This window comes from Pelobates fuscus, chromosome 6, assembly GCF_036172605.1.
Source record: "Pelobates fuscus isolate aPelFus1 chromosome 6, aPelFus1.pri, whole genome shotgun sequence".
Lineage (NCBI taxonomy): Eukaryota > Metazoa > Chordata > Amphibia > Anura > Pelobatidae > Pelobates > Pelobates fuscus.
In genome coordinates this window covers 136,168,907-136,181,260 of record NC_086322.1, presented here as the reverse complement: position 1 = coordinate 136,181,260, position 12,354 = coordinate 136,168,907, and the positions used below count along the sequence as shown (strand labels likewise).

At 40.1% G+C, this 12,354-nt stretch overlaps 1 protein-coding gene across 49 annotated transcripts in view; it reads left to right on the top strand.

Annotated features, from left to right (window-relative positions):
• The window catches only part of ANK2 (ankyrin 2), a 540,585-nt gene that overhangs the window by 405,076 nt on the left and 123,155 nt on the right, over positions 1 to 12,354 (top strand). For all 49 annotated transcript variants that reach the window (XM_063458296.1, XM_063458304.1, XM_063458330.1 and 46 more), the window contains 3 exons: positions 10,808 to 10,906; positions 11,198 to 11,296; positions 11,802 to 11,999. In XM_063458296.1, coding sequence (XP_063314366.1) covers positions 10,808 to 10,906; positions 11,198 to 11,296; positions 11,802 to 11,999 — 396 coding nt within the window. The remainder of the gene's footprint in view (positions 1 to 10,807; positions 10,907 to 11,197; positions 11,297 to 11,801; positions 12,000 to 12,354) is intronic.

The window sequence follows — 12,354 nt, the reverse complement described above, 5'->3', positions numbered from 1 at the left end:
AAAAGCATGCTAAGACATCGCTTAATAGAATTGAGTCGAGGACAGATGTTAGTGTGTTGAGACAAAGTAAAAGGAAACAGAACGAGTTTGATATGCTACCAATAGTCAATACACAAGATAGGAGCAGTAATTAAACTAATGGCATGCTTAATAACATAGATTGGTAAATTGCAGGTTATATCAAACAGCATTAGGTGTAGATAGCTCCGCACTTTTTAGATTGACCACCGGGGGGCAGCTAGCCACTATGCTTGCCGGGTAATGCATTTTTTCAGGCATAGACAGGTGTAAATGTTTGCCCTGTTGTGATAAAAGCGTCTGTGTTACAATCATAAATGATATTAAAGAGTCAGTGCAAAACACAAGTATATACAGTACTCTGCAGGATTTTCATTCTGTATGGTAAGCATCCGCTTGATTGCTGCTGCAGCTGTGCTGGGTCGGCTGGCTTCTCAGCCCTCTCTAGGTCGCTTGTGATGTTTTGCTTGCTTCAGCCTTGGGTACCTGAGGGAGCCTGCGTGCTGTGCCCGCTCTGTGTGAGCAAAGTGAGAGTCCAGGTAAGAACCCCTTGGTCTGCCGATTGCACAGGGAGTTGTAGCTTCAGCTGGATGTGAGCACTTTCTCCGGTTTGTAATAGGCGCGGCGGCCATTTTGGAATTTGCCGCGCGGTCATGCTTTGAGCTCTTTGCCGCTTGGATAGTGAGTGCGGTCACTGCCTCTCTCCGGTGGGGTCCGGGATAACCCCCCCGGCCCACAGGGGGGGGAACGGAGCCCTTAGTGGGCGCGCGAGACGACCCGCCGGACCAAGCGCCGGAGATCGGCCGTTTCTCCAGCCAGGGCCTCGCGGCAGGCCTCAATCCCGCCCGCCCAGTGGTCCACTCTGCTGTCAGGACGGGGGCTGACATTGACACCGCGAGTGGCTCTTTGTGTCCTCCTTGCCTTCCTGTGGCCACTGCTCGCCAAACAGAGGCTTAGAAGGTAATTTCTGCCTGATTGTGGCCATTTCCCTGGGGAGCCGAGGTGCCCCACGTCCTTCCCGCTCGGCGGTCAGGCCCCGCCCCCCCAAAATCAATTAATTTATGTGTCTTGATTTACAAAGTACATAATATGTGTAGGATTTCAGTTTATTTTGAAAGTTACAGGTCACAAACTACAAGGTCTAAAATAAAATTTCAATGTGAAACAATTTTAGAAGTTGGTATGTTTGTCTTGGGAGTTTAATACCCATAACAGGAAACAAAATTGCCACACAAAAGTATATATTTATATAAAGTAGACATCACAGGCTATTTACCTAAGGTTAGTTTGACACTTTTTGTGTAGCCATTTCACCGCCAATCTCTGCTAAATATTGGAGTAAAATTGTGTTTTTTTCTCTATTTTGGCACATTCACATATAACAAGGTTTTTGTAATGTGTATTTCGTAAATCTAGTGTGTGCTATCCCTGTACAGAACCCCATATTGTGTTCAGCTACATCTGCTGAGTACAACGATACCCCCATTGTATACCTTTGCCCCTATTCTGTGAAGCTACAGTGCCATATAGGAGACCATGCTATTTCAGTTTCTATAGTTGGAATTTTCATAGATGGTCATATGTCTGAATTTGTGGCATTATAGCCATTTGACTGTTCAAATAACCCCATAAAGGCCTTCCATTTGAGAAAGCAGACACCCAAGGGTATGTTATTAGGCATATATTATACCTTAACTTGCCACCATGTTTTCACCAATTTATTTCAAATTTTGTGGTGAGAAAAAAAAATTACATTTTTTTACATACATGTTGCATTTTCGCTGGGTATTTCTTACATTTGAAAAGTGCCACTGCCATAAATTCCCCCTAAGTATGCTCAGTTACCTCTTCTGAGTAAAACAATATGCCCAATATATGAATCAGGCACTATTTTGTGAAGTTACAGTGCTGTGAAAGAGATGTGATAAGTTCAGGTTTTTAAGTGTGAATTTACATGGAGAGTTTTAATGGGTCCGTATTCTATTTTTAAATATGTTAGCAGGCTGCTTTTTCCAATTACCCCAAAAAGGCATACTATTTCTTAAAGAAGACGCCCAAAGGTATTTCAAATGGCAAATTTTGAACCTTAGCGTGGGATAATTTTTCCGTTAGCTTGTATCAAGTGCAGTGGTAAAAAGCATTTTTTTCTGCCTTTTTGACACACAGTGAGTTTGTACTGTATATTTTGCAAACCTTATGTGTGCTACGGCTTTATAATACTTTATATGTTGCTCAGCTATGTTGTCTGAGTACAGCAATACCCCTGTATGTACCTTTGCCAGTTATATGGGGATGTTGAAGGGGCACATTTCAGACACAGCCATTGCAGGTTTTGTCAAACTTTGAATTTTTACGCTGTGTTGTTACCCCACTTTGAAGTTTTTTAGCAGGCTATATATTCCAACTACCGTATTTATCGGCGTATAACACGCACCGGCGTATAACACGCACTTCATTTTTAGAAAGAAATTCCAGGAAATTTCCCCCCCTCCCATAGTATTCCCCCGCCCCTCATCCCATAGTATTCCCCCCTCATCCCATAGTGTTCCCCCCTTTCCATAGTATTCCCCCCCCTCCCATAGTATTCTCCCCCCCTCCCCTCCCATAGTATTCTCCCCCCCTCCCCTCCCATAGTATTCTCCCCCCTCCCCTGCCATAGTATTCTCCCCCCCCTCCCCTCCCATAGTAGTCTCCCCCCCTCCTCTCCCATAGTATTCTCCCCCTCTCCTCCCATAGTATTCTCCCCCCCTCCCCTCCCATAGTATTCTCCCCCCCTCCCCTCCCATAGTATTCTCCCCCTCCCCTCCCATAGTATTCTCCCCCTCCCCTCCCATAGTATTCCCCCCTCCCATAGTATTCTCCCCCCCTCCCCTCCCATAGTATTCTCCCCCCTCCCATAGTATTCTCCCCCTCCCCTCCCATAGTATTCTCCCCCTCCCATCCCATAGTATTCTCCCCCTCCCATAGTATTTCCCCCCTCCCCTCCCATAGTATTCTCCCCCTCCCCTCCCATAGTATTCTCCCCCTCCCCTCCCATTCTCCCCTCCCCTCCCATAGTATTCTCCCCCCCTCCCATAGTGTACTTCCCCCCCTTCCCTCCCCACCCATAGTGTACTTCCCCCCCTCCCATAGTGTACTTCCCCCCCCTCCCCTCCCATAGTGTACTTCCCCCCCCTCCCCTCCCATAGTGTACTTCCCCCCCTCCCCTCCCATAGTGTACTTCCCCTCCCCTCCCATAGTGTACTTCCCCTCCCATAATTACTTACCTGTCCTGAAGCGTGGGCCGGCTTCACAGCTTGCACCGCGGTACAGGAACTTTAATTTCATGTTCCGGTTTCCGGCGGGACTGAAAGGAAGTGTGCACACTATTGATCACTCTGACTCCAGGTCACATGGGCTGTGAAAGTGAAACTGCCTGTGTTAGTGTGCCTCCGATAGGGAGACACACTACAGGAAGATTAACCCCACGATTGCTGCGATTGTGGGTTAATTTTCATTTATGACGGAAATTTTCCGTCCAGCGTCCTTAAGGGGAGTGCTGCAATGACGGAAAATTTCCGTCATGCATCCTTAAGGGGTTAACGAGGGATATGCACAATAAACAACATTTCGTCACGTACAATGTTGTGCATGGAGTCTATATTCAAAGGTGTTGTGTCCAGTTGTGCAATAATAATTCAAAGTAACTGTTACTCAGTCTAATTAACTTTTAGTTCCATTGCTATTTTCTTTATTGGTTATTGAAAGAAAGAAAGAAACAAAAAAAAAGTGAGGGGTGGGGGGTGGGATACAAGTTTGTCTTGATATTGTGCACAATATCATATTAACCAATCGGTTGGACTGCTATCTAGAAGGCATGGCATCTGCTCCTTTTAACAGTTCCAACCATAGCGTAATAGACTCGGAGCTGGGGATACTCTTCGGCAAGTACAATGATGGTAAAAAAAGGCCTGGTTACATTGAAAAGCATTCACATTCTAGATCCACTGAGACCCTCTCCCTAACACTCCTCATGGAGAGGTTAAACACAGGGAGAAACTATCACTATAGCAGTGTTTGGAAGTCTTTTGACTCTGTAGATACCATCCACTGAGTCCAAATCTCTAGGTATATATATATGGCTGCATTGCGAAGATCCAATAATTAGGTCCTCCAGAGAGCGCAGTTACTCAATGCACTGAAACCACACTCAGAGTGGCAGGGGGACAGTCTATTTCCAGTAAAGTGGTATTAGTCCCTTTGCCACATTCAGTATTCTGATTGGCATCAATTTCTTGTACGTGGAAGTTCACATTGATTTGTGATTGAGCAATATAGGTGGTAGTTGGAATGGGGGTGATGTATATGCAAATTTGTTCATGATGAATAGATTAATATTACTTTAGTAGTGCTATTATGCCTTTCCCCCCTTATTTACAAAATGTTGCACATTGTCTGTAGATTTATCAATGCAAAACAGATGCTATTATAGGGACAAAGTTCTACATGTAGAGATATTGTATTGGTTTCCATGGTGATTGCGCCATAATTAGCACCTTGCACTAGAATAGCACATATTTTGCCCTTTGATTATCTCCCTTTTCAAGTACAAGGCAAATAGCTATTTTGTCTATTGATTCGTTATCTTTAAATAATAACCTATAACAATAAACAATGATAAACAATTTGCAGTTTAATATAGTTGAAGAAAAAGCTACAAAGACAGAACCATGACATGTTTTAAAAATAGAGAGATTCAGAAAAATACATAAAGCAATCGTAGGTGGGATACTAAATTGTAAAAACTTGTTAGTACAGTGATGCTACACCTAAATTAAAAGGCAAAAAAAATGGTACCATTTGTTAAAGCCTCAAAATCATGCACTATAGTCAGGTCCTTCCATAATGGCCATTCAGCAAAACTGAAAAGAGGTCTAGGTGAAGATGGTTTCCAAAACCATACTCACGAGGCTAAATACATCAGACCAGAAAGGATAAACTGCACAACATGCCCACCTTAAATGAAAAGGTTACCAACACATCAAAGAGCTAGTTGGATAAATACTGTGAAGCTTGACAGCATCTAAGTGCCATCTGATCAAACATTTAGAGCCACTCTCCTTCAGGGAAGAAGCATGTTGACACTTTCTCTAAATTTGCTAATAAACCTCTTTCGATATTAATTGGAGATTTGAAGACTCAAATCACTTTCCCACTTAATTTGGAGCTTTGTCTTTAACATTGGTTTGGCGGAATGAAGCAATTCGTACTTAGAAGAAATTTGAAGATGCGCTCGAAAGGTTTCAATAGTGAAATACTACCATGAACTTTTTTGATCTAATTCACAATACAGTTATCTCAGCTGGTGAGAGCTTATGTTTAACCATGAATACATTTAGGTAGATAATGTTCCACTGCAACACAAGTCACCAAGTGTAAAAAAGAATTGATCTGCCCACCATTGAAAAATTACATAGCTTTGCTTTACTCTAGCATATAAGTGGCTGTTGGCTGAGAGCCCAGCCAAGAGATGACATGCTTTCTCTAAAGATGGACAGTGTAAGCAGTGCTAGGCAAAAGTTCAGAAGGTCTGCTTTCCACTTTGAAATCCACAGCAGACTACAAAGTTTATAACAAACGGCATACGCTGTCTCTATATATACCCAACAGTAATTTTCCTTCAAGACTAAAAATCAATCCTGATGTTAATTTGTCCATCATTTATTATGTAAATCTTCATTTTATTTTATTCCCCCCTCCCCCCCACACACAGAGAATTGAAATAATCATTAACTCCTTATGGTATGATCACTATGACCCTCTCATTTTTCAATGTCACATTCATTTTTAACAGTGATTAAACTTGTCATCTCAGATGTGTTGTTTGTTTTGTTGTTGTTGTTTTTTGTGCTATATTTTAGTGATGCTCACCCAAATTCTGGGTTGGCTAAACCTCATTGGACGTATAGTTTACAATCATTTGTGTTACCAAGTTAGCCATCATTGCCTTATATTCCTTGAAAAAACTTGTTGCATAATAATGTTTTCACATCAGCCACCAGAGGGCAGCAAAGTACACTGCATATAAATCTACAAGCTATTTAGTTGTTTCTTTGTCAAACTCTATATCACAGTTATTTTGATATGGTTTAATTACTTTTCATATGTAATGTCCTCAAGGTAGTAGTATAGAAGTACTCTCCCTCTTTAGCCATACACCAAGTTATTGAACCTTTCTCATAACATAAGGGGTAATAAGGGTGATTTTAATCTTTAGTAGATACTTATGGTAATGTATGTGGCACTGGTAGAAGTCTAGTAAGCGCAACCTCTGCATCCAGTCATGCTCCTCACACATTTAAAGAAACACTATAGTGTTAGGTATACAAATGTGTGTTTACTAACGTTTTAGTGACCTAGTGCCTGATTAGGTCCCACCAGTTGGGAGAATTTTTTTTTATTTTATTTACCTTTTCTCCCTTGCAGAGCTGGCCCCTGCGCTGCCGTCCCACCTTCTTAGTTTAAAGATCATTGAGAGCGATGATATCAGCCAGTCCAATGCTTTCCCATAAGAAAGAATTGTGAGGCCAGTGCACATGTCCGTCAAGACATTGTGCTGGGCTAATCAGATTATCCCTCTGAGACTATCTAATTAAAATAGCAGAGTTTTGCTTTGCTATTTCAGAGGAAGCACTTCGAAGGCCTGTCTAAGTGATTGCCACTAGAGGCATTTAAATCCTGCAATGTAAATATTTTCACTTGCAGGCTTAACCCCTTAAGGGCGGAGCCAATTGTACAAGTTGTGATCAAAACAAAACGTAAACAAAACCTGGATTTTGCGCTATATGTTGTTCAACCATAATTCAACTCTTTAATATTAAGTGCACCCACACTTATTATATATAACTTTGTTCAGGAGAAACAGGGCTTTCATTTTCTATCTAATATTTATATATGAAACATAACTGAATGTGAATAAATTCTAAAAAAGTACAAGAAATTAAGAAAACTACCCTTCTTAGAAGCAGCAAAGTAGGAGAACCCAGAGTAGACTTAAAATGTATTTATTATGGTATTAAATAAACAATTTAAAAACAGTCAATAAAGGTCTCTGTGTAGCAAAGTCCTGAATCCTTTCCACAATGTGTTTCACCCTATGGAAGGGCTTTTTTAATTGGTATATGCTTCTCCTGATCTATTCCGTTTTAAATACGGTGATGTTGCTGTTCATTGGTGGTTCTCTGTGGGATTTGGCCAATCAGAGTCCGGTAGTTTGGAGGTGTGTTTAACTCAGCTGATTCCCATATCTCACTTTAGTCCATACTGGAAGTGACTCACTGCATGTCAGCATATACCGCTTGAAAAAGCCCTTCCATAGGGTGAAACGCGTCTCGGAAAGGATTCAGGACTTTGCTTCAGAGAGACTTTTAGTTAGTTTTTAAATTGTTTATTTTTACCCTGCAAGTGGAGGATTTCAATACCATAATAAATACATTTTAAGTCTACTCTGGGTCCTCCTACTTTGCTGCTTCAAAGAAGGGTGGTGTCCCCTTTACAGACACCCAATCTATTCTACCCAGAACCAGGTTTACAGGCTGTGGACAAGGTGAGCAATTACTTGCACTTTAATACCTCTATTCTCTATACTGTGACTTACTACACTAGAAAGAATCTCCTGCTTTGTTACCTTTGTCTCATTTTCTGAGGAATACCATTTGGAGTAAAAGAAGGCACTACTACCAAAGAGATTTGAGCCTGTCCTATGTGAGGCTCTACTCCATATGAATTGTCAATCTACAGTTCAATACGTTTCCCTTCTCTATTACAGTATTATGCTATGTGCTTTCCCCCATTTTTGTCATCGCTGCCTGGGTGTTCTTTTTGAATCCAACCTCTCCTTCACCCCTCATGTCCAATCAATCGCCAAATCCTGTCGCTTCCATCTCAAAAACATAGCGCGCATCCGCCCCTATTTAACCCCGGATGCGGCTAAGGTGCTGGTCCATGCTGTTGTTCTCTCTTGCCTGGACTATTGCAATACTCTTCTCAGTGGTCTTACATGTTCCCAGATTGCACCGTTGCAATCTATAATGAATGCGGCGGCAAGGCTCATTTTCCTGTCCGCTCGCACCTCCCACGCCTCCCCGCTCTGTCAGTCTCTGCATTGGCTTCCAGTTAGATATAGGGCTCAATTTAAAATTCTGGTGCTTGCTTACATGTCCCTACATAATGCTGCTCCAGCCTACCTATTCTCCCTAATACACAAGTATGTCCTGTCGAGGCCCCTACGCTCTGCCAAAGACCTACGTATATCCTCTGTCCGTACTCCCACCTCTAATGCTCGCCTCCAAGACTTTTCCAAGGCTGAACCTCTTCTGTGTAACTCCCTTCTCCGTAAGAATTTCACTCAGTCTCCACTCATTCAAAAAATCACTGAAAACTCTCTACTTCAATAAAGCATATCAATTAAACTGTTAGTAGGTTTTTATTCCCCCATGACTCCTTTCCTGCAACTGTCAAAAATTACCTACTAAACCCTCAGTGAATACATTTCTAACAACCTACTTCGTATCCCTACTTTTACCCTCTGTGTCACTATACCCCACTCCCTCTAGAATGTAAGCTCATTGAGCAGGGCCCTCCACCCCTCTGTTCCTGTACGTCCAGTTGTCTGGTTACAATTACATGTCTGTTAGTCCACCCATTGTACAGTGCTACGGAATCTGATGGTGCTATATAAATAATAATATAATTATAATATATGCCTTGATATCCATTTTTTTGGGGCTCTTTTCCACTTTTCCATGTACATGTTTTTGGTGGGTAAGAGGGATTCCCACTAGAGTGTTGCAGCGTTATTATCAGTGATATATCTTTTGTATTTTAAGCATCTTTCTCACAGAGAAAATTGTATATATATCTATTTTTATGTGTGTGTTTATATATATATATATACACATAAAAATGCAATTTCCTTCTAAAAGTATTTTGATAATATATATATATATATATATATATATATATATTGTTATCAATATACACTTAGAATGAACATATATTTATTTAAATAAATATATGTTCATTCTAAGTGTATATTGATAACAATATATATATATATATATATATATATATATATATATATTATCATATTATCAAAATACTTTTAGAAGGAAATTGCATGTATATATAATTGTTTTACATGTTTTATTATTCATTTATTTTTTAAATGTACGGTAGTTTAATTTTATAAAAAATTATAAAATATATATATATATATGCAACTCCATAACAAGTGTATTTTGATATTGATATATATAACTATCAATATAAAAATACACTTATTATGGGTTTTTTATATATATATCTCTTTCAGAGCGATCACATGGCCCGGGGGGGCTAAATTGGTGAGGGGGGGGGGCTGCCTGGGCTGTCAGGAAGTCCCCCAGAAGAGGATTGCGGCGGAGCTGAGTAAATGGAAGTCACAGGGGCTAAAAAAATGTTAGGGTGTTCTATGCCGCCGTGACGGCTTTAAAGCCCATTATAATGGGAATGGCATAAAACGCCCTAACGGTGTTAAGGGGTTAAAACAGGAATAGGGCGAGGCATAGCACCCAGGCCACTTAATTGAGATGAAGTGGTTTGGGTGCCTATGATGTCCCTTTAAAGGGACACTATAGACACCAAAACTACTATAGCGTAATGAACCTGTTTTGGTGTAAACATCATGACCACTGCAGTCTCATTTGGACTTAAGTCACTTGGTTTATGCATCCCTTGTCACATCTCCCTGCATGTGACTTGCACAGCCTTCCTAAATACTTCCTCTATAGAGAGATCTAAGGTTAAGCTTATTTTATTGCATATTCTGTTTAATTTAGAATTTCCTATCTCCTGCTCTGTTAATCGCCATCTAGACCCTGCATGCGCCTCCTGTGTGTGATTATAGTTTAATTAACAGAGCAGGAGCTATAAGCTTCTAAAGTAAGTTAACATCTGATTTAATAATTATTTTTTTCTTGCCGTCTGTGTCAGTTACAGTCGGGGGGTGTGGCAATGGCTACATGGACAGAAACAAACATGGCTTTACTCCTAAAAGGCAGAGAATTGAATAGTGAGACTGCAGGGGCATGATCGATACACCAATACTGCTTCCTTAAGCTAAAATTGTAGTTAATAATAATCTACCTTGAAATGAGATGACTGAAATAAAATGCTCGTGTTTCTAAAGCAGTACTGTGAATGTACGACTATCCGTTTAACATCACATCCAAATGACGTCTTAAGGAATTAAATATTTAGAAGTTTGTGCTGCAGTTGCTCTTTGCATTTGGGTTTGTGTGGTCAACAGAAGGGAATGGCCTGTGTTATCCATTGTTCAGTCAGTGGTAGAGAAATTAACTTGGTTCACAAGCTGTGACTATTAGGATCTTAACTACTTTTAATTAGGATTGCCTTTGGTGTGGGGAAAAGGAAACTCTGGGACTAGTATACATTTGGTGTGTGTCATGAATATGCTGTTAGAGGCTGTTTGGGTGTCAGGCCTGGTGGAAGTTATTCTGAGAGTTTATCATTCCTGTTGCCTAATTACTGAGTAACCTTGACAGTTAACTAATTCTCAGTTACCTGACATGTGCATAGTTTTGTTCTGAAGAACAACTACATGTGAATATTGGAACACAAACGGACCAATTAATTCATGCTTGCTGTCAAAATATCCGTCTAACCGCACAAACAGATTACGACTTGCTGACATCATTGCATTATTTGACATCATTTAAAATGTACACCTTATGCCTGTTTTATTTTACAGAAGGGATTCACACCAATGCATGTTGCAGCAAAATATGGAAGCTTTGATGTGGCTAAACTACTGTTGCAACGCCGAGCGCCTCCGGATGCCGCTGGAAAGGTAGAGTAGGGTGATAAACAAGTATTATAAGAAATAATATTTCCTTGATTAGATTAAACATCATACAGTTTAGACCTATTTATTGTAACATTAATCTCATTATTTCTAGAAACTTTATTGGTGGAGTTTGGTGCTGCATCTTTGTCAATTTCTTTAATAACAATTCAAGACAAATTTGTTTTTTGTTTTTGTTGCATAATTTTCTCATTTATTGTTAAACGTCTAACTTCCTTCCTAGCTTGAAAAGCTAACTTTTAAAATGCAGTAACTAACTAACATTCCCATTTGCAGAATGGGCTCACACCGCTCCATGTTGCTGCTCACTATGATAACCAGAAGGTCGCAATGTTGTTACTTGAAAAAGGAGCTTCTCCTCATGTTACTGCCAAGGTGAGCTCTGTCTTGCTGCATAAAATCCTTTTTTTTCTTTTATTTCCTTTTCTTGAATTCCTTGTTATATTTTACCAAGATTTATTCTGGTAAACCTGCTTTGCAATTGTCATTACTTTTCAGTATAAAGCTGTGTCACAATAAACACTCAAAATTATTTATGAGATTGAGTCTGTATAAGTGTTCTCATTTGGCCATTGGATGCCATTCAGTTAGTAAAATAATAATCCTTCCTTGAACATGTTTTTTGGTTTTTAGATTGTGTGTGGTACACCTTTTTTTTACAATAATATGTTTTTTGAATATAATTTTTCATCCTACTGTAGGGACACTGTAATTGCTTCATCTCATTGAAGTGACTACAGTGTCTGTAGTTCAGTCCGGTACATGCTTGAAATAAGGTTTTGAAATGGCCTATTTTATTAATCACAGATATTCTAATCTTAATAAACTCCATGCATACCAAATTCTAGAAAATGTTTTTTCTGTTTATGGAATGTTCTAGAATGGCTACACACCTCTTCACATTGCTGCCAAGAAGAACCAGATGGAGATTGCTACTACCCTGCTCAACTATGGTGCCGATACCAATATTCTAACAAAACAGGGAGTGACCCCACTTCACCTAGCAGCCCAAGAAGGACATGCAGATATGGCAACACTGCTGCTGAATAAGAAAGCCAACATTCATGTGGGAACTAAGGTGAGAATTCTTCTTCAACATGCAAAGAAACTATAAAAAAACAGGCTTCTTACAAGTTGGGTTCTTCACCTGTATTGCTTGGTCACAACTGCCTTGACCCTGGAAGGAGTAAGAGGGTGAGGTCTGGCCATCTTCTAACTTGCAGTGACTAGTTTGAACTAGTTCTGCACCTCACTATTAGAATTAGACTTTAATCAAGCCAGTTAATCAATGTGACACCCCTCTGGGGAGTTCTTTGTTTAACCTAGCAAATAATAACAGTGCCATTTTTAGCTATGTTGCCTTTTATTTTAACTGTTTAACTTTGACGTATGACTTCAATCTTGGTGAGAAAACCCTGTATTTTAATTATTGG